Source organism: Pelodiscus sinensis, chromosome 31 (genome assembly GCF_049634645.1).
Source record: "Pelodiscus sinensis isolate JC-2024 chromosome 31, ASM4963464v1, whole genome shotgun sequence".
Lineage (NCBI taxonomy): Eukaryota > Metazoa > Chordata > Testudines > Trionychidae > Pelodiscus > Pelodiscus sinensis.
This window is the reverse complement of record NC_134741.1, coordinates 4670607-4692352: the sequence shown is the minus strand read 5'-3', so window position 1 is coordinate 4692352 and position 21746 is coordinate 4670607. Positions and strand designations below refer to the sequence as shown.

General features: G+C 55.3%; 1 protein-coding gene, 1 long non-coding RNA gene and 1 pseudogene across 3 annotated transcripts; 2 read left to right on the top strand and 1 right to left on the bottom strand.

The window, feature by feature from the left end:
* Positions 1-1160: 1160 nt before the first annotated feature.
* LOC142821642 (butyrophilin subfamily 1 member A1 pseudogene) lies at positions 1161-2229 on the top strand (annotated as a pseudogene).
* Positions 2230-6163: 3934 nt separating this feature from the next.
* LOC142821630 (zinc finger protein RFP-like) lies at positions 6164-15933 on the top strand. Of its 2 annotated transcripts, XM_075913194.1 has the most exons (7): positions 6202-6712; positions 9917-10012; positions 10825-11055; positions 11361-11383; positions 12093-12208; positions 13151-13210; positions 14082-15933. In XM_075913194.1, exons 1-7 carry the CDS (start codon positions 6296-6298, stop codon positions 14588-14590), a joined length of 1452 nt encoding a protein of 483 aa, XP_075769309.1. In that variant the 5' UTR covers positions 6202-6295; the 3' UTR covers positions 14591-15933. The 2 variants fall into 2 exon arrangements, with proteins under 2 accessions (XP_075769308.1, XP_075769309.1); XM_075913193.1 differs by lacking the exon at positions 9917-10012 and having other exon boundaries at positions 6164-6712.
* Positions 15934-16100: 167 nt separating this feature from the next.
* Positions 16101-21379, bottom strand: LOC142821645 (uncharacterized). The gene is made up of 3 exons (XR_012898332.1): positions 20594-21379; positions 18027-19957; positions 16101-17692 (listed from the first exon to the last, which is right to left on the bottom strand). It is a non-coding gene; the product is annotated as an uncharacterized LOC142821645 (long non-coding RNA).
* Between the last annotated feature and the right edge of the window lie 367 nt (positions 21380-21746).

Sequence of the window (21746 nt, the reverse complement as noted above, 5' to 3'; positions counted from 1 at the left end):
CCGAGAGGCAGAAGATTGTGGCCGAGTTTCAGCAGCTGCGGCAGTTCCTGGGGGAACAAGAGCGACTCCTGCTGGCCCAGCTGGAGAAGCTGGACGAGGAGACTGGGAGGCTCCAGACTGACACTGAACTGGAAGAACAAGTCAGGGGTTTCTCCCGGAAAACCACTGCGCTGTCGGAGACTCTGAGGGAGTTCACAGGTACCTAGAAGGGATGGGGGAGGGGAGAGTGAGCTGGGAAATCAACAGCAGCAGCCTCGATCTTCCCTGCAGTGTAAACACACCTGGAGTGTGTCTCTGCTGTAATGAAAACCCAGGTCTGTGTGTTAGGATTGGGGATGTCGTGGGCAATATGGACTCCTGAAATCTCCCCTTTCTTCTCCCTTCCCCCACCAGACACGCTGCCCTCTGCACTGGAGGGAGCAGGAGGAAAGTCCCTGGGAGCTTTAAACAGGGTGAGGTTTCAAATGGAGACTGAAAATATTTTCCTGAGCTTGTAGCTCAAGTCACCAAACAAACCCCCAGTGACCACGACAGGCAGAGCCCCAACCTGCCCACTGAGCGGTGAGGTGCCCCAGGGGCACTGGATCAGAAGGACGAGGGGCCGTGTCCTGCCCCCTTTAAGCAATGGGATGGTCGAACCCCCCCCCACTTCTCACTATGGGCACAGTTTGCAGGCAGGGGGCTTTGCAGGCAGGGGCTGCGCTTTGTGTCGGGGCAGCTGATCAGCGCAGCCCCTCCTTGGGCACCAGCCTCTGCCCTGTGCTGGCCCCTCCCAGTGACCCCACCCCAGATCCCCTTCCCCAGAGCCCTGTCCCCGGCCAGGCCAGAAGCCAGAGCTGGGCTCCCCCCATTGAGCCCGGTTGCCCTGAGGAGCCCTGGACCCTCCATTGCCCTGGGGGTGACTAATGCCCAGGCCCTGCTCTCTGGGGTGAGGTGGCTCTTCCCCTGCGCTGCCCCCTCCCCTCTGAGCCCTGGGCGGGGGGTGGAGGCTGCAGCAGGGGAGGGAGTTTCCCTCTGGGGGTTAAAGCTGGAACCTGCCTCCTCTCTCCCCCCCCCCCCCCCCCCCACTGAACCCTCCTGCTCTGGGCCTGGCCCTGGGGATGGAGCAGCCCGGGCTGGGGGGCAGGAGGCTGCAGCCTCTGCACACAAATGAGAAGCCGATGAAGCGGGTCCCATTGCCCAGGCTGAGGCGCTGCAGTGACAGCTCGGCTCAGTCTCAGGGCCCAGGGCAGAGGCAGCTCCCTGGGGCCCAGGCCTGTCCCAGCCACAACAGGGCTGCTGGGGAGGGTGAGAAATGGCCCCAGCAGCCCCCAGGGCTGAGCTCTGCCCCTCACACCCTGATTCTCTCTCCCCAGCGACTGTGACTCTGGATCCAGAGACGGCGAATCCCCACCTCGTCCTGTCTGAGGACGGGAAACATGTGAGATGGGCAGAACCACGGCAGCAAGTGCCAAGCAACCCAGAGAGATTTGACTCTGTGCCCTGTGTGCTGGGCCGTGAGGGATTCACCTCGGGGAGACATTGCTGGGAGGTGGAGGTGGTGGATGGGCGATACTGGACTGTGGGGGTGGCCAGAGAGTCTGTGAGCAGGAAGGGAGGGATGAGCTCTAGCCCTGAGGGGGGGATTTGGGCTGTGGGGTGGTGGGGGCATCAGTTCCGGGCTCTCACCTCCCCTGAGACCCCCCCTACCCTTGAGTCCCCCCCCCCGCAGGATCTGGGTATGTCTGGACTGTGACCGGGGGCAGGTGACATTTATCGATGCTGGTGCCAAGGCCCCGATCTTCACTTTCCCGCCGGGCTCCCTCCCTGGGGAGAGAATCCGACCCTGGCTCTGGGTAGGGGGCACAAAAACTCAGCTCCACCTGTATCTCTGAAATCAGCCTCTCTAGCCTCACCCACCCCAGTCTCAGTGACCCTGGAGACCTCTCCTGTACCCAGCCCCTGGCTCCTCATCTCTATGATGCCTGAAAGCTCCTCCCCCCGTCAGGGTGGGGACAGGCAGAGGTGGGGGCTGGGTACGGACAGAACTAAGAGCCAGGCAGATTCCCTGCAGCCGCCCTCTGCACTTACCTAGAAGATGGGCCTGCTGCTGGGCACATCTGGGGCGCAGCGCTGCTGTAGTGCCAGGAGAGGCAGGAAACTGGCTTATTCCCCCACTGATCACCCTGAAGCAACAAGTCCCAATGCCTGACATTCTGCGACCCTGTACTGGGTGGGTTGTGACCTGTAGTTTGAAACCCACTGGTCTAGGCAGCCCTTTGCCTCCAGCAAATTCTTCCACTGCTGCAGGCCCTGGGTTGTAGCAGTGTCCCTCATGCAGCAGTGCAGAGTAGGCTGCACATTAAACTCTGGTGCCAAATGAACACTTGGGAGAAAGAGGCTCCTTGTTAAAATTCAGCACTGAACATCGTGGCAGAGACCCCAGCTACCCAGTGCCAACCCTGGGGCTCTGGAGGACTTGAGAGCCCAGGCTGCAATGACCACACCGTTCCCTGGCTCCAGCTGAACTGATGCCATCTGGCTTCCTTGCAACTGTCGTGTATCAACATCTCAGGCTATGTCTACACTGGCGCGATCTTGCGCCAGAAATATGCAAATGAGGGTAAGCGTGGAATATCGCCGAGCCTCATTTGCATATCTAATGAGCCGCCATTTATTTCAGAAGAGGCTCTTGCGCAAGAAGGAGCGTCTACACTGCCCCTTCTTGTGCAAGAAAAACCCTCTTGTGCAATGCCTTTACACCTATTACTTTTCAGGAAGAACGGCATTGCACAAGAGGGTTTTTCTTGCACAAGAAGGGGCAGTGTAGACACTCCTTATTGCGCAAGAGCCTCTTCTGAAAAAAATGGCGTCTCATTAGATATGCAAATGAGGCTCGGCGATATTCCACCCTTATCCTCATTTGCATATTTCTGGTGCAAGATCGTGCCAGTGTAGACATAGCCCCAGTGTCTTGGGGGCATAAGCAGCTCCCTGGGCTTCTGGTGAGATTTGTGCTCCCAACTCCCTTAGCTGTTTTGGAAACCCCAAGTAACCCATCTCCCTGCTCAGGAAGAGCTCGGTTACCCGGGAAGGCAAACAAGGGGCTAAATCCAGGCCTGAGGCAGCAGGAAGCTGCGAGTGCCTGTGATGACAACACGTGTATTGAAGGGGACAGGCAGGCAGCACTGACAATTGTCTGTTTGCACTGGCGTGGGCGTCTTTGGGTTTCTTTGCTGAGGGAGGCGGAAGCGACAGCGCTGGTTACCAGCGTGCGGGGCACATGTGAGCTAGGAGGGGCAGGTGACTGGTGACGCATTGGGCTGCAGTGGCAGAAGCACCTGGTGTTAAAATTCATTCCTTAGGGTGCCCTAAGCATGCGCCCCCGAGCGGAGCATGCACAGTAGCCGCGGCCGAGGCTGCTGCCCTCACTCTGCGCGCAGGGGCTGGATCGCTGGGGGCAGCTGGCCCTGCACACGCGGCTCCGCGTGCTGCTGCCCCGGGCTCGGTCCGGCTGTTGCTGGGCGGGGCCCGGCACCCCACAGAGGCGGTAGCCCCGCCCCAGGGTGCGGGCGGAGAGACCGAGCCTCCAGCCCCACCCCCAGCAGCGGCTGGCGTGGGAAGTCACTGCTTCCTGCCCCCGCCCCGCTCTCCAGGGCTGGCCCCCGCGTCCCTGGGGCTGCCCCTCCCCCAGTCTGGGCTTGCGGTTGCGGGAGTTAAAGGGTTAATCCGCTCCCCAGGCTGCGTCTCCTGCTCTGGGAGGGGGTGAGACTGCTGCTCTGCCGCTGTGTGCACTGAGGGCATATGGATGGGAGGGGGCAGGAGTTGCACTGGGGGGGGGCGTTGCAGGGGGATCAGGCTGCAATGGGAGGGATCATGGGGCTAGGGGGAGCGAGGTTGGAAGCTAGAGCTGGGCTGTGGGAAGAGCTGCCCAGGCAGCCCAGCCTGCCATGGGAACCCCAAACTCTCCACCTGCCCTAGGCAGGGGGACCAGGGAGCCCACAGCATCCCCCAGCCTGTGCCCGCCTCCCACCAACTGGCAGAGGTTTTGGGGAGCCCAATCACCAACCTGAAATACAAACACAAAACACACAGAACTGCTTGGCCCTGCTGCAGGGTTTGAATTCGTCTCTTCAACCCCCGCACTCCAGGGCACCCCACGTAGCTTTGCCAGGCACCAGTAGAACATCTGTGCCCAGGGCTGCTCTGCTGGGGTGGGACTGTTACGGACAGAAGCACCAATGAGCAGGGGTTTGGTGCTTCCTTCCCTCCCCCCCCCCAAGGCAGTGGGGCTGAGCAGCTAAGGCCTGGGGTGTCTGTGCTGGAGACCCTGGGTCTAGTCCCCCCAGTGCCCTTGTGCAACATCCCTTCATTTATGAGTAAACAGCTGCATAGGGGCCCAATACTGGATTGTCTCTAGGGCTGGGATTGTGAAGTCAGGGGCACTTACAGGGCTGGGAAGGGCCTGCAGATACAAATGGTCTCAGTGGGGGTGAGTGGAGGGCAGCTGCAAGGGGTCTGAGCTCAGGGATCCATCTCTCCAGCCTCCTCCTCATAGCTCCCAGGGGCCACTTCCTCTGGCCACAAATCACTACCTGCTGTGTGTGTCTAGCTAGTGTGACTGCAATTCTCAGGCAACATGTTCCCCAGTGAACCCCTCCCCCCCAGCAGTGAGACCCTCTGCCAGTGGCCTCAGAGCTCTGTGTTTGTCCCACACCAGGTACCTGCAGGCCCCTACTGCCAGCTCCCCTCCCACCCGCTGCCTTTGGGTCCAGCCCTCTCCTGGGGACAGGAGCTTGGTCCCTGCACCATGGAGCCCTGCTCTCTGCTGGGACTGACAAAAGAAAATTAATGCAGGCCTAGCTGGGTGGGGCTGGGTGAAGTGAGGTCACCTCCCCCTCTCAGGCCCAGGCTGACATCCGGGCACATTCCACACAAGCCCTGGAGCTGCCCCCAGATGGACTGTCAGGTTCTGTCTGTGGGGGGGGGGGGGAGGCACTGGGTCATTGCTCTGGGGAAGGGGGAGATTTACCTGCTCACAGCCCCGTGGGCTGGTTTTTATCTTAGTTTCCCACCAGGCAGGGAATAGGAGCCAGCAGAGATTGTGGGGGAGGGCGAGAGGGAAAAGTGCTAAGTTATCCTGAGCAGAGCCAGGTTCAGGTCCCTGCTCTGGCTGAACTCACACAAGTTGCTTATTCCACCTGGGCCTGACTCCCTCTGCTTCTAAGTTGGTGGGAGGGGAAGCTTTCCCCCGATGCATGGGGAGGCTGAGCTCACTGGTGGGTGGGAGAGGCTCAGGCAGGGATGGGGCCAGATAAGGACCAGCAGTCCCTAACAGTGAAGCTGTTTCCTATCCCCAAAGCATCCCCCTGGGGCTGTCCCAGACTTGGCAAGTTTCACACGTGCTCTGTCACCAGCTGGTGTTTCTCCTAACACCCCAGCGCCTGGCTCCTGTGGTTCCGTGACAATCTCAGTGCCTGCCTTAACCCCAGCCATTCTCTTGTTCTCCTGGCTGTGCAGGGCAGGTTGGGAATGTGACCAGAGTGACTCCTGTGCACCTGGAAAGAAATGAACCCCCCAGGCTGTCACGTGCAGAACAAAAGCGTCTCTCCTGCAGCCAGCCTCAAGGTCTCTGATGACGGGGTGTTGCCAGTGCTGCCTGATGCTGATCAGTTCGTGCTTTTCAGCCTGGCTGCTCCAGCAAACGGCTCCACGGACAGAACTGGACAAACACACGTTCTCATGTCTCTGCTCAGCTCACTCCCAAGTCCGGGGGGCTCTGCTCATTTGCTGCTTGGGCCCAGCACCTGGCTCTGGGGAACATTCCAACCCCTGTGCTCAGGGGAGTGAGGGGGGAAGGGTCACTGGGTTTTACAGGGACATCAGCATCCTCCTGCCCTAGTGAGCTTGCAGTGGGTCTATGCACCTCAGAAGTTACCTGCTACAGGACAGACCCAACCAAGAAAGCAAGAGAAGGCCCCTGGCCGATACCTACAGTCCTCATCTAGAACCTTTCCAGCACATCAGCAAGGCTCTGCAACCTCTTCTAGGTGATAATTTTAGGACCAGAGCCCTAGTGGGACCTTTTCCACCAAAGCCTACCGGCCTGAATTGTTTCCTTTGAGGCCTTTCCGATCATCTTGGTTCAGTACAGGGTTGAAAGTAAATTATATTTCTTAAAGGTAAAAAAAAAAAACTCAGGAAACAGCCTGAGTCAGTTCCAGGAAGGGAAACGCCCCATTGCTGCTGTGGGTGGGGCACACAGTGTGAGCTCAGGAAAGTGAAACTGATCTTGCTCCACTGCCCAGAGGGAGCCATGGCTGCAGAGAGCACCTTGGAAAGTCTCCAGGAAGAAGCGACATGTCCCGTCTGCCTGGAGTATTTCACAGCCCCTGTCACTCTGGAGTGCGGGCACAATTTCTGCCGGGCCTGCATCAGCCGGTGCTTGGAGGGACCCAGCCCAGCCTCCTCCTGCCCGCAGTGCAGGGCCCCGGTACAGCAGGGCCCCCTCCGGCCCAACAGGCAGCTGGCAAACGTGGTGGAAATAGCCAAGCGGCTGAGTTTGCAGGCACCAAAAGGAGCAGGAGGGGACGGGGTGTGCGGGGAGCACCAGGAGGCTCTCAAGCTGTTCTGCTATGAGGATCAGACTCCGATCTGTGTGATTTGCCATCTGTCTCAGGCTCACTGCTCTCACAGGGTGGTGCCCATACAGGAAGCGGCCCAGGAATATCAGGTAGGAAATTGCTGCCACGTTTAATCTACTGTCTATTTGAGAGTTTGCCTGCCTGTGTCTGTGTGTTCGCCTGTTCGTTCAAGCACTGAGCAGTGAGAGCCAGGGCCGTGGCATTCAGCATGCGGTTTCCTCTGATCATAACTTAAAGCCACACACGGGTTTGGCTTTGCCAGGACAATGGGAGGAACCTGGGATGGGAGTTTGCTTCTCATCAAACCATACAGAAAAGAGACAGACTCAGTGGGGATGTGAAAGGGGCTGGTTGGGGGCACCCACCTCTGTCTGGGACTGCCCCCGTCCCGAGCCTCTCCCCATCTCAGGGGCCCTTTAGGGAGCGTGGGCTGAAGCCCCCCCCCCCAACATTCATGTGTAGGCATTGGTGGCTGCTCCCCTTCATCAGGGCGTGAGGGGAAAGTGCTCAGTTTGCTGCATTCCTCACTCTGGCTGGGGGGCGAAGGGGGCAGATGAACCTGGGCCTGCCTGAGCCAGGGGGCATGTACCCCTCTCCCAGCTGGGCCCGCTGGAGCTGCAGTGGCCATGGAGAGGCTGCTTATCTGGCCCAAGCTGCTGCAGTGACTGAGGGCTGGGGTAGGGCTCTCTCCCCAGGGCAGGCTTCCCTTCTTCCTCAGCCCCACCCCAGAGCAATGAAATGAAGCCTGGAGAGTCTCATTTTATTCTCCAAACTATACAAATTGAATTGAGGACCCCAGCAATGTTGGGTAAATCTTCTAATAATAAAATCAGCGCCCTGGCAACAGAGGCAAAATCTCAACTCTTTAAAGCTACCGACTTTGAGAAACTTTGCCCAGAGATGCTGAGTCCTTCTGGGACTCAGCTTAGTTTAAAAGCTCTTTTTTCCCAGTGGAGGCTGGGTCGTTCTCAGGGAGGCTTGGCTCAGAAGAGCTGAGACTGACATCTCTGAGCCAGATGCCCTCAGATAGGGAAAGAGGAAGTTCCAGGCTCTTGTTGCCATTATGGATTTGTCTAACAGAATGTGTTGTTGTTGCCTTGATTTGCATCACAGTAGCCTTGGAGACCCCAGAGGAGATCTGGGCCCTGCACAAAACACAGCGGGGGACAAGTCTTGTCCTGAGCAGGGTACAGCCTAAATAAGACAAAAAAGGGTGAGGAGGGAAACTGAGGCACAGAGAGTTGCTCGGGGTCAGTCAGTAGGTCATTGGTAAAAATGGGATTAAAACTGAGGTTTTCCTAAAGTCAGTCCAGATCCCTACCTGATATGCCATGGTGCTACCTCAGCATCAGCCCCACAGTGATGAATTATGGCCCTTAGGAGGGAAAAACATGTTGATAAAGACTCAGCAGGTTTCCCCACTGGGCTGCTGAACTCCTGGGCTGCTCCACGAGGGGATAAACTCAGATGCCACAGTTGGCACTAGAGATCACTAGGCTGGATGCCGTGTGGGGTCCCGAGCGCCTTGAGTCCACCCACAACAGGGCTCCACGCAGTGGAGGGCCATGCTGGGTACCACTGGGATCAGACTGGGCTGGAGCAAAATTCCCCCCAGGCTGGCGCTGCCCGGTGCCGGTCTGACCTGTGCCAGTGGGTACCTGGGCACGGACCAGCCAGCGAGGCTCCCTTAGTCCCACCAGGCAGCCTGTGGGAATCTCCCAGAATGCACTGCTGCCGGGAGCTGTACCAGGGACTGGGGCAAACCCCAACCATCCTGAACAGAAATCAGCCTGTTTAATTAGGGAGTCACTGACCCATCCCCAGAGCACAGGACATGCCCACGCCTGCCTGCTGGGCCCTCCCTCAACGCTTGGTCGGCCTCTGTGGGCCTGTCCCTGCCTTGTCAGACCATCCCCACCTACGTCATTCTGCGTGGAAGTGCCGCCCTCACAGGTGCCCTGCTGCAGCCTCAGTCTCCTCCTGTCCCTTTCTCACTGGACAAAGCCACGGCCAGGGCTGAGTCCCCACCAGGCAGGGACAGAGCCCCACAGAACTGGGACTGCGCAGCGTAAAGCCCCCCGCAGGCCCTCAGACGGGGGAGGGGACAGACAAAAGGGCAACTGCCCCGGGACCTAGTGATTCATAAGGGCCCAAGGTTCTGGCTGCAGCTGCTACTGAGGCAGCCAAGGCAGCCATCACTCCCGGCCCTTTAACTCACTGCTGCAGTGCGCTGGGTGGCAGTGAGGGCTGTGGGGACACGGCAAATCACACTCTAGGCAGTGTTGAGGGCCGACTGTCCTCAATTGCTCCTTCCACTTGAGGCCCTGCCCCTCCAGGGAGTGCGGAGCCCCTGAACCCCAACCACTTTGCCCAGTGGTGGCCCAGTGACACTCTTGCTCCTCTGAGCCTCCCTCTATCTAGTGGGGTTTGGGCTGGTGCTTAGCCCAGCTCTGTCCTACCAGCGCAGCTCCCAGGCCTCAGGGCTGAACTCCCAGCCCCTGTTTAAGCCCTGATGAATTCTGGGGTTGGTATCACTCTGTTATTTAAATCCTCTTGTTGCATAAATTGCTGGTTTCGTCCCCTTGGAGGCTAGTCTGATTTACCCCAAGAAGAGAGTCACACTTTCAGGCTGGGTCCAACTCAAGTTTATTGGTTGCAACCAAGGTACGGCTAAGGAACTCAATGTTCAAAGCAGAGCCGACCTCGGGCGTAGGCTAAGCATCCTTTTTTATACTTTCTTTAACTTTCTTATCTAACTTGGCATGTCTTGATTTGTTACCTTAGCTTCGTGTTGCAGCGTTATTGGTTAGCATACTTCAACTTTATTCCACTCAGTAACAACCACCAGTATAGCTTACTTAAGCAATAGCAATTAGCAAATTTCCCTAACTCAAGTAATACGTGTAATCCAGTCCTTGAGAAATGGGTCTAAACGGCTAGTTCCCCTTTTCACTACAGCTTCTAAAACATGCGCAATTAGCTAAATGATATGTGCTGTTTCAAGCTTAAGTAATGGAAGGGGGAAGAAGCACACATAGTCTTGACTATATTTTACTACACTCTCACACAGAGATGTGCTGATTCGCACACACACACACCCCTGCCCCGTGAGTCCCGGCCTGTTACACATGGTGCCACTAGTTAGTGCATAAATCCCAGTACCGCAGGGTGATAACTGAGATCTCTCTTTGGTGGCTCTGATGTCACACAGCGACTGGGACCAACAGTCACTGGGGCTGTGGGTGGGAAAAAGCCTCACAATGAAACCTCCCAGCTCATTTCTGTTTCCTCAGGGAAAAATCCAGGCCCATTTGAAGACTCTGAGAGGAAAGAGAGAAAAGCTGCTGGGATGGAAAGCGACAGGAGAGGGGAGAAGCCAGGAGTATCTGGTAGGTGCCTGTGGCTATGGACCAGCAGGGACTGGCAGGGGGAGGGGCTGTTTGGAGGCAGGCTCCTGTGTGGCCTTTGGAGGGTGGGATGGCGAGTTGCTCCATGACCATGGCTTGCTGGGTTAGATCCATGTGCAGACAGGCCCTGAGCTTCCATGTCAGGGGATGAGTTAATGTCCAGCCCTTGTGGCTTTCCCAGAAATCCTCCCCCAGTGACCTGGCTGTTGGGTTTGGTCATTTTTTGCATTATCTTGTTTGTTTCTTTTTTCTCCCCTGGTATCTCTGTCAGGGTGGGGCTGAGCAGTATTTCCAGTAAACTGAGCGCCTGGGAGAGATTCAGATGATGCCCAGCTGATTAGCAGAATGCCCAGATTTAGATTTTGTTTCTATTGGTCGTGCACATATGCGCATACCTTGGTGCACACAGAGAAATGTATTCCACACGAGGGTGGAGAAGATTAAAGGGAACATCAGTGTCTGCTCATTTCCTGCATTAACATCTTTGTTCCTTTTTTCTCCCATGGTGTCTCTGTCAGGGTGGGGCTAAGTCCTGCCTCCTGCTGCTTGGGGTCTGAATTCCCAGAGCCCATCAATAACAGAACATGGTGCTCATGACAGACATGGAACCGCTCCTTCAAGAGAAACACAGGGGCCAAAGGAGATGCTGGGAGAGACGCCTCTGCCTAGTACCCACAGAGCAGAGTCGAATGCCAGAAATCTGAGGGTTCTCTCTGCTGCACACTCAGCTCCCCATGAAAGGGACCCGGGCTCCATTCATGCCCCTGACCAGCCCTTTCCCTGTTTTCACACAGAAACAGACACAAGTCGAGAGGCAGAAGATTGTGGCCGAGTTTCAGCAGCTGCGGCAGTTCCTGGAGGAACAAGAGCGACTCCTGCTGGCCCAGCTGGAGAAGCTGGATGAGGAGATTGGGAGGCTCCAGACTGACACTGTCGGGAAACTCTCCGTGCAGATTTCCCATCTCAGTGAGCGGATCGGTGAGCTGGAGGGGACGTGTCAGAAGCCAGCGAGTGAATTCCTGCAGGTGAGACTGAGGGAGAAACGTCCCAGCTCCCCACACAGGGAAGGGAGGCTCCTGAATCACAAGCGCTGGGGTCCAGCTGTCAGATCTGGGTGTAACTCGGCGGGTGCATTGCTGCCATGTGAGTGACTATTGTGCTTTGCAGAGTCACAGGCACAGAGCTACTAGAGATGGCAAAGCCCCATTTGCTCAGGGGATCCATGTTCCTGGGGCCAGGGCAGGGCCTCTCTTCCCATGTTTGCAAAATCCCTTCCCTGGGTCCTGTGTGTGTGTGATGGGGTTGAGATTCTTTTCTCTTTCCTCTATAGGACGTGAGAAGCATCTTGAGCAGGTAGGTGTCTCTCACTCCCCTCACTGCCCAGCTCAGGGCAAGAGCTTGGAGCTGATGTTGGCACCACATCTCCCCTGCAGCCAGATGTGAGGGGAAGGTCACAGGCTGAGCAAAAATCCCTGATCAGCGTCAGCCTGCGGCTCTCCCCTGGCCCAGCAGACTCTGGAATTCCCCATTCAGGGCACAGTCTGAGCTCAAGTGTTTCCTGGAGCTGTCATCTCCCTGGGGACTGGCTGCCTCAGGGCTATGGGGTGGGACATGGGCCTGTCACTGCTGGGCACTGAGCACATTCAGCCCAGGGCAGCAGGGACCCAGAGTCTGTCCCACCCGAGGGCTGTTTGGAGACCTGTGGGAAGGGGCTGGGGAGGGGGGAGCTGGTGTCTCAGTCTAGTCCCTAGTGGGCAGATTCCTACAGCCCTTCCCCTGGGAACCTCCTGCCCCTCAGCGCCTGGGGGCCAATGGGTGAGTTGGCCGTGGAGACTCAATTCCCCTTTCGTCCCCCAGCTGGTCTCCCCAGGCCAGAGCTGCAGACTGTTCATGGGACCTTTGAGGGGACGTTGCAGGGCCAAGGGCTGCGCTGCCCCTGCTCTCGGGCTGGGAGAACTGAAGGATTCGAACTCCAGGCCCAGCAGAGCAGCGACTCACTGGCCAGAGCTGGAGAACTGAGTCACTCGGTGCAGTGTCCCCATGTGACGTTGTCTCTCCCCAGGTGTGAGACGGGGCCGTTCCAGCCACCAGAGGAGATTTCTCCTGAACTGGGCAAGCGAGTCAGGGGTTTCTCCCGGCAAACGACTGCGCTGTCGGAGACGCTGAGGGAATTCACAGGTACCCAGAAGGGACGGGGGAGGGGAGAGTGAGCGAAGCATCTGAGGCCATGGAAAGAGACCGATGCTGGTCATTTGCTTCCTCGATAGATGAAGCTTTGGTTGAATTGTGAGGTGAGAATGGCGCCCACTTGCCATCCCAGACACTCAGGGTGATTCATTGAACCTTATTTGTTCCAAAAGCCGCTTTGTAATTACAGTGATGTTAGAGCACAAAATGGCCGACACACAGACAGAAACACGCCCAGCTCCGTGTTGCTCTCTGTAGAGACGCTGAGTACACAGACCCCACGGCCCACAGGTAGAGCCAGGAGTTCGCAAACTCTGAACCTCCCACTTGTGTCAAAGGAACCCAAGTGGGTGAAGTTACTTTGAGGCCAAAGTCTTTGCAGAATCTGGGCCTGGGTTGTGACAAATGTCAGGAAGTGAATGAATCAAACCCAGCGGAGTCTGCAGGGTGGGAGGGGTTGTTGAGGAGAAAGCGAATCTCTTCACAGATTGCCCTGGGGTGGCTGTGAAGCTGCAGGGATGTGGGTTCTATTGCTGGGAGAGGCCTGAGTGAGAGAGAAAGTAGGAGCTTCAAACCTTTTTAATTGTGTTAATTCCATAGTTGAAGTTGAAGTAGCTGAACTTGTCTGTTGGCGCTGTCCACGCAGCAGGCAGTGGAGGGAAAAGCACTCTCCCTCCCACTTCCCTTATTCCTCATGCAATGAGAGCTACCAGCACTGACAGAAACACCCCTCAGTTGGATTAGCTGTCTTTACTTGACTGCTAATTCGAACCCTGGGAGATTGACAGCAGGAGCCTCGATCTTCTTTGTAGTGTAGATGCACCCAAGTGTGTCTCTGCTATAACAAAACCCAGGTCTGTGTGTTAGGATTGGGGATGTCGTGGGCAATATGGACTCCTGAAATCTCACTTTTCTTCTCCCTTCCCCCACCAGACACGCTGCCCTCTGCACTGGACAGAGCAAGAGGAAAGTCCCTGGAAGCTTTCAGACAGGGTGAGGTTTTACGTGGAGACTGAAAACACCTTCCTGAGCTTGTAGCTCAAGTCACCAACCAAACCCCCAGTGACCACGACAGGCAGAGCCCCAAACCTGCCCACTAAATGGGGAGGCGCCCCAGGGACACTGGATCAGAAGGACGAGGGGCCATGTCCTGCCCCCTTTAAGGAATGGGATGGTCGGACCCCCCCACACACACTTCTCACTATGGGCGCAGTTTGTGGGCAGGGGGATTTGCAGGCAGGGGCTGCGCTTTGTGTCGGGGCAGCTGATCAGTACAGCCCCTCCTTGGGCACCAGCCTCTGCCCTGTGCTGCCCCTTCCAGTGGCCCCACCCTAGATCCCCTTTCCCAGAGCCCTGCCCCCGGCCAGGCCAGAAGCCAGAGCTGGGCTCCCCCATTGAGCCCGGCTGCTCTGCTCAGGGGGGCAACTGATGCCCAGGCCCTGCTCTCTGGGGTGAGGCAGCTCTTCCCCCGCACTGCCCCCTCCCCTTTGTGCCCTGGGCGGGGGGTGGAGGCTGCAGCAGGGGAGGGAGTTTCCCTCTGGGGGTTAAAGCTGGTACCTGCCTCCTCTGCCCCCCCACTGAACCCTCCTGCTCTGGGCCTGACCCTGGGGGTGGAGCAGCCCAAGCTGGGGGCAGGAGGCTGCAGCCTCTGCACACAAATGAGAAGCTGATGAAGCGGGTCCCATTGCCCAGGCTGAGGCACTGCAGTGACAGCTCGGCTCAGTCTCAGGGCCCAGGGCAGAGGCAGCTCCCTGGGGCCCAGGCCTGTCCCAGCCACAACAGGGCTGTTGGGGAGGGTGAGAAATGGCCCCAGCCGCCCCCAGGGCTGAGCTCTGCCCCTCACGCCCTGATTCTCTCTCCCCAGTGACGGTGACTCTGGATCCAGACACGGCTCATCCCGACCTCGGCTTGTCTGGGGATGGGAAACGTGTGAGATGGGAATACACACGGCGGCGACTGCCTGAAAACCCAGAGAGATTTGACTCTGATCCCTGTGTGCTGGGCCATGAAGGATTCACCTCGGGGAGACATTGCTGGGAGGTGGAGGTGGTGGATGGGCAGTACTGGGCCGTGGGAGTGGCCAGAGAATCTGTGAGTAGGAAGGGAGGGATCAGCCTTGAGGGGGAGATCTGGGCTTTGCAGCAGAGGGGTCGGGGTCAGTTCCATGCTCTGACCTCCCCTGAAACCCCCCTACTTCTGAGCCCCCCCAGAAGGATCCGGATTTCTCTGGACTGTGACCGGGGGCAGGTGACATTTATTGATGCTGGTTCTGAGGCCCCGATCTTCACTTTCCCGCCGGGCTCCCTCCCTGGGGAGAGAATCCGACCCTGGCTGAGGGTGTGGCCAGAATCCCAGCTCAGCCTGTGCCCCTGAAATCAGCCTCTCTGGCCTCACACAGCCCAGTCTGTGTGAGCCTGGAGGACTCCCCTCTACGCAGCCCCTGGCCCCTCATCTCTATGATGCCTGAAAGCTCCTCCCCCTCCCTCCCTGCAGTCCCCGGGATGGGAGGGGGAAGAACCCCTGGGACTGCAGGAGGAGCAAATGGGCAGAGGCTGGGGCTGGGCAGGGGCAGAACTAACAGCCGGGCTGGGGACAGGCAGAGGTGGGGGTGGCAGGACACAGAATTAACCAATCAGGGTTTGGGGGGTGGGGGGAAGCTGGAAGCTGCGCAGCAGCAGGGAGCGATTTGTACCAGTCTGTGTCCTGAGATCTCACTGGGGTCTGCAGGCAGAGCTCCAGCCACAGGAGCCAAAGTCACCTTCCTCTGTGACTGTGGGGCAGCCGGCAATACTTGTAACCTATGTTCCCCTAAGATTTTCCCTCCCTGAGCGGAGTGAGTTTGATCTCGTGCAACAACACTGAGGTCCGTAGGGCTTGTTGGGCGTGTGCCAGGAAGATTCATATTTAAATATAAGACTTCTTACTTCTGTACAGATAACTTGAATAAATGTTATTTGATTCTATTGCATATGAAAAATTCTTTCAGCCTGTCTGCCTGAGTCCATCTGGGTATTTCCCTTAATATGGGCGTTTTCATTCCTTTGAAGAATACTGCTATTAGCGATTGCATGTTCCAAAACAAAACAAATCACTTTTGACCAAGCCCCACATATACCACAAAGTGCACATCTCAGTTTCCTCTCTCCTGTTGAGGGCTGACTTTAATTCTTGCCACTATCTAAGGGTACGTTTACACTGTGGAGCTCTTGCGGGATATCGGAAGTATCCTGAAAAAGCTATTCCACAATAGCTATTCCGCGTATATTGAAGCAGCCTGTTATTTCTAAATAGATTTTCAAGTAAGGGGTGGCTTATTCTGATGTCCCGGTAACCCTCGTTCCACAAGGATTAAGGGGCATTTCGAATAATGAGTTCTTTCGAAATTTGGTGCTGTGTAGATAGCACCAAATTATGAAATGAGGTATTCTGAAATAGCATTGAAATAAGCTACACAATTTGCTTAGCACATATTGCATAGCTTATTTCAAGCTAAGGATGCTATACAGGCAGTCCCCGGGTTACGTACAAGATAGGGACTGTAGGTTTGTTCTTAAGTTGAATTTGTATGTAAGTCGGAACTGGTACATATTGTAGGGAAAACTCTAGCCAAACATTTCTCCAGAGCTCAGTTTTATTCTCCCACACCTCACTTCCCTCAGTCCTTTACTCTCAAGCTGAAGTGTCTGCTGAGAAAAGCCGCTTCACGTCTCCCTGGTCTGCTGGGGGGAAGCAGCTAGTGCGGGGTTGCCTCACCTCGTTTGTAAGTAGGGATCCGATGTAAGTCGGATCCATGTAACCCGGGGACTGCCTGTATAGACACACCCTAAATATTTACAGGAGATTATAATGTGGTCCAGAAATGTGTCTTTAAAATAGTACTTTTAATTTTACATAATACAGTTCTATCATACAAATATAACAGCACCGCCCCACCCCTTCATGGTGATCCAAAAACTCCTCCAATACATGGTGAGAGCAGAGCAACATGCTGTTAATGTTGCACTATACAAGTGACACTTGCTGAAGGCTGAAATGTAGCATGTCGCCACTGGATTCCTGTAGCAGGAGGGCACGGCCACACTCCACCACAGGGAAATCTTGATGGGCCCATTATGATGGTTACCTGGTGTGGCCTGGTCATCTTGCTGGAGCTTGGCTTGTTTTGCAAGGTATTTACAGGGCCTGAGGTCATTTCTTCAGAATGCTCTTTGAGGTAGAGCTGGAGGGAAACTGTTTTTTGTTTGTTTCAACACAGTAGAAAAATGCTGAGTTAGAAAAACAGCCTGTTCCTAGATGCCTGAGAATCAGCTGAGCCACGTCCTCCATCCATGAGGGGTTTTTACTCTCCTCAGCTAGAACACGTCTCGTACTGAGCCCAGACTGAACGGTGAATACACCATCAATGGTCCCTGGGTGTGGGCCGCCCCTTTTCCTCCTACGTCTCTCATGAGAACACGCCAGTGGCTACGGTTGTGTGAGAAGATCTATAATAAGCAATGATGTTGAGCAGCAAAACCAAACCGATTACGTGTACTTTGGACAAAACCAAGCCAGTGAAACACACACAGATGAGAGCCCTTGTCCAGCCATCACTTGAAAGTGTGTTAGGCACAATAAGCCTCAGCCCTGGCCCCAGGAGCAGCCGCCACGTGGGCCTGGCCCCCACGCTCCCAGCCAGCCCACCACCTCCAACTTACTTTCCAAGGGAGGGGGGTGCTGCACAGTGGTTCTGCTGAGGAGGGGGGCGGGATTCAAATTCTTTGTGCGCCCCCCTGGAGGGAACTGAGGTTGTGACCTGTCCCTGGGGTCAAGGGAAAACATTGTCATTGCCAGGCAAGGACAAAATCTGGCTCTCGTGGTGGAGTGAGAGTTTTGAAAAGTCTGGCCCATGTATCTGGAAACTCCTGGGACCATCCCGGCTTTTACCCTTCACTAGAAGCTCAGGAGAACCTGATGAAGCCGGGTCCATTCTCCACTTCCGCAGGGGTCAGAACAGGGAGTGAGGGATCCCCCCTCTGCTCAGAGAGGTCTGGGTCAAAGAGGTGACCAGTGGAAGGGCCTGAGCCCAACCAAACCCACTGACACAAACTCCAACTAACCTCCAGATTCATCCACCAGGGTCACAAGACCAACCCAAACAACCCCCTGGGAGTAGCCATCATCCTCTGCTTTCATTTACCTCACAGCAAAGCTCTGTGCTGTTTCTCCTGCCCCTCTAGGGGGTTTTCCAGCAGGACACATGGAGCCGGCAGGAATTCTCTGCTAGCAGCCAAGGGCATGTCTGGGACACCCCCTCACCTGAGCCCCCAGGAGTTTCATTCCATGGAAGCCCAAGGAGCCTCAGGAGAGTCAGAGAAGGGAGCGGCTCCTTGTCCTAGGAGGGGTTTTCTCTTTCTCCTTCACATCCACTTACTGTGCAAAACCTCCGCAGGGAGCAGTACGGGAACGAGGAGCTCAGAGCTTGTGTGCGCAGCACTGGAAGAAAAACAAGAGGTTCCGTGTGACAAAGTGGGATGGAAAAACTGTGATTTGAAAAGGGAAAAGTGATGTTTGTGTGGCCAGGTCACAGATCCCCAGGGATTATTTTCTGATTTTTAAAAAAGAAAAGAAAAACCAGTTTGCAATGCAAAGGAAGCTCTTCTTGCTTCTGTACCTTGCTACAAACTAGACCAGGGTCAGCAACCTTTCCGAGGTGGAGTGCAGAGCTTTGACTTATTCAACTGTATGGACGGGTCCAAGTGCCCGTGATGCTTTTAAAGTCCTGCTTACAGCAGCGTCATTAATAAATAAATTCAGATGCAAATCTTACCTTTCAGTGTGAGCCTCGGCCTTGCTGAGTTCTCCAGTCTCGGGCTCATGGTTTGATACTTTAAGCAGCACACAAGCCTCTGAGTGTTCAGTCGTTAACTGGCTCTGGGATGGACATATGTGAAAATGTCTGTTCACAGAGGTGTGTAGATCCAAAGGCTGAGAGCTGTGAAAATGCCACTTTCTTCAAACAGTCACATTTCACAGGCAGGGCATTCCAACAGCCATGATAGTGACCCCATGATCTGTTTCGGTAGTCTCAAGTGTGCACCACAGATCCATAAACTTCAAGGCCCTTAAGTCTAAGCATTGCAATTCAATGAGCTGCATTTCGAAATCCTCAGCACCATCCACCGAAGCACTGTTGAATCCATGTTGCTGGCCACAAAGTTGTCTGGTTTGATTAGAAAGGAAAACATTGGGCCAAACGTTAGAAAACTTGAAATCTGACAGAAAATTCTGAGGCGAGTTCTTGCGTGTTCATTCTAATCTCAGCAACGCTGACAGGGCGATGTTTCAATAGTTCTTTCAAATGTTGGATATAGCAGCAACTCGAGGTGCCAATGTCCCAAGAAAAAATGGCAAGTTTTGCAACAAACGCCTTCCCAGCTTCAAAAAGATCCTGAAAAGTTTGGCCTGTGCCCTACAGACGGCGGTTGAGTTTGTTTAGATGCGTGGTGATGTCAGCTAGAAACATCAGTCGCACGAGCCATTTGTCATCATCCAGTTTGGGGTAGTTTTGTCCTTTCTCTGGCAAAAAGATCTTGATTGCATTGAGAAAGTCCATAAAGCGAGTCCAAACCTTCCCACGGCATAATCCACGAACACCGCTGGGACGCGGAATGTCCTTCTATGCACTCTCCGTCTCCTCAAGCAGGGCTTGGAACTGCCAATGCATCAAGGCAGATCGAGCAACAAGAAAATTCAGGGTCTTCACTGCTGTAGCTGTACCACTGTTAAGCTCAGAGTCAGAAATCTTGGTACAAATACAATTATTCTTGGTGAATAATATAATGAAAATTTACCATCGGGTGGCCAGTGGGCTCCTCAATGACACTTAGAAATTCCTTCCATTTTCCCGCCATAGCAGGGCACTGTCAGGTGTCTCAGAAAATATTTTTGTGATGTCAGTTCCTCTTTCCTCAAAATGAATAGCAAACATCTTCACTGTATTGTCCCGTCGCAGTGCCGTGCATGGGTTGTAGGCAGCACAGCTCTTCTCGGACTTTGTCTGAGGCCCAGTATCTTGCAAGAACTGCTAGCTGTGGTACGTCGTTTTTGTCCACATGCTCCTCAAGCACAACACTGATACCGCTGCATCTTTTAATGCTACTGCCTGCTGTTTGTTAGTGTTTCCTGCCGTTTCGCCTTTGTGCCTCACCAGAGCCTGGCAGACAAAGGCAAGTCTTTTATTCTGGAGATGATTGTGTCTCTGTGGGGCAAGCCATTGAACAAAGCATCCAAACCACTGAGCAAAGCCTGTTTTATATAATCTTCCTCTGTAAATGACTCTCCATGTTTTACAACACAAAGTGTGAGCTGTAACTTCTCTCACTGGCTTGATTTTTACTGACAGGGAAGTTAGTGAAGATGCTGCTTTGCTTTTCATACCTCGCGATGGCCTGTTCCATTGACTCAGCCTTGTCTGCCTCATCCTTCACGTGTTTCTCGTGCTCGGTCTGAAAATGCGTAGGACACATGATGTGCGGCAAGCAACGCTCTCACAACGCAGAGCACAAACAGCACAGTCTGTATGTCGAACAAACCCGTATTCATCAGTCCAAGAAGGCTGAAATGAGTGAACAACTCACTTTGCTTTTTTAGGAACCACTATAAGTTGCTGAGAATCGATTCTTCCTGCTGTCAGGATCTCTTTGGATGGCTTCGCTTCTTCTCTCCCTCCGGCTTCAGCGGCCTCAGAGTAACACGAGGCTAGTGCACGTGGGAAAAGCAGGAGACAGTCAAAGATCAATAGTTTTTTCCAGTCAGTACTATGCATGTGCAAAGACCAAATAGTTTTTTTCAGGATATGCAACACATATCCAGTCCCCGGCTTTAACCTCTGATGGGGCAGCAACTTGCCCACCCTTGGCTGCAACATCCCTCCCCTCTGGTCACCAGGTTGCCTGCAGCTGCAACACACACACACACCCTCCAGTCCCCAACATGCCCACAGTTTTGACACCACCCTCTGGTTCTCAACCAGCCCATGGATTCAACTCCTGACGGATAACAACTCACACTCCCGCAGCTGCAACACCCGCCCCCTCCTGGCCCCTGGCTGCCAGGAGAGGAGGGGCGGGGCTGAACACCTGCCTCACATGCCAAGAAAAATTGGCCACGTTTGGCACATGTGCCAGGGGTTGCCAACCCCTGAATTAGACACTTTCAAATGTTGTATCCTATTGGTGTCCTTGTGGCCCCATTTCACACGGAGCTTCCTGAAGCTCAGCAAGGGGTGAGAGGAGGAACCCAGCACTGCCCAGCCAGTGAGCTCTGGGCAGAGAGTGAGAAAAACTAAGTGGTACCAAATTGTGATGGGAGGCAGCTCTTTGTGCCACCGCTCACCTGTGTCATTGTCTGGTTGGGAGCAGGAAATTGAGCTGGACTGGAAATACACAGAATTGGCTCCCTCTGGACCAGGGGAGGGGAAGGGGGCGAGACAGAGAAAGGGCATCCATGAATGTCAGGGAGAGGCAGAGGTGGCAAAGTGGCAGCAGCATTTTCCACCATAACACTTCTGGAAAGCTGCAGCCCCAGGAAGCAGCTCGGTTTCCCTTTCTCCTCCCACTTTTCACTGCCTTGTCTGTTTGGTGGTAGGGTAGGGGGGTGCAAGCACAGCTGCCTGTTGTGTGGAGCATTATAGCTTCTGGTGGGCAGCCACGTTTCGTGTTTCTCTTCCCTTCTTCTAGACCCGTTTGGCCACCTTCAAGGAGTGGCCTATACAGGGAAAGCTGCCCTGGAAATCAGGGAGCAGCTAAAGTGACTCTGGTGGGCTGTGAACCCACCACCTTTGATTGACTCATCTGCCTCTCACTGAGCACCACAGCTTAGAAGTGCAACATGCTTCCATTGCACTGCAGAGCCCCATGTGCTGCCCTGCCCCGTCTGACAGTCCTGCTCCCTGCTTTGCAGCACAGCAACTGCAGGTAGAGGAGAAAGGGAAGAAGCTGGGAACTGAGCCCAGCCTAACTGCCTGGGTGGCAGGTGGGGACAGAATTGAAGAGAAGAAAGTCCTCGTTCGCTCTCCTAGGCTCTGTCTGCCCTGCAAAGCGCCTTGGAGATACTGGAGTATTCCACAGTAGCGACCCTACGGCCTCACTATCCTGACATCCCCTAAAACCTCACTCCAGGAGGAATGATTGGAGCAGCGAGGTCTGTCAAGAGTGGAGTGTTTGTAGGCTGAGTAGGGCATCGCCCAGCCTGGGGTTTGAACCTGTGACCCTGAGAGCAAGAGTCTCATGCTCCACCCACTGAGCTGGCCAGGCTGGGTGTGAGATGACGCAGCAGCGCGGCGAGTAACGGCTCCAACGGCTCCCCCAGCACTCGCCCCGGGCAGTGCACGGCGCATGCGCAGTGGCGGCCGCCTCTCTACCCGCGCGCGGAGTCAGACGCTGCTGCGGGCTCCGCCCGGGGACCAATCGCAGCGGGGCCTGGGCAGGGGCCGGGAGCGATGGGCGGGGACAGACGCATTGAAAACCCGGCCGGGGCGCTGAGGAAG

Coding starts and splice junctions, on each gene's coding strand:
- LOC142821630 (XM_075913194.1), top strand. CDS start 6,296: ATGGCTGCAGAGAGCACCTTGGAAAGTCTCCAGGAAGAAGCGACATGT. Junction 10,013..10,824: donor GGAGAAGCCAGGAGTATCTG/GTAGGTGCCTGT, acceptor GTTTTCACACAG/AAACAGACACAAGTCGAGAG. Junction 13,211..14,081: donor CCTGGAAGCTTTCAGACAGG/GTGAGGTTTTAC, acceptor CTCTCTCCCCAG/TGACGGTGACTCTGGATCCA.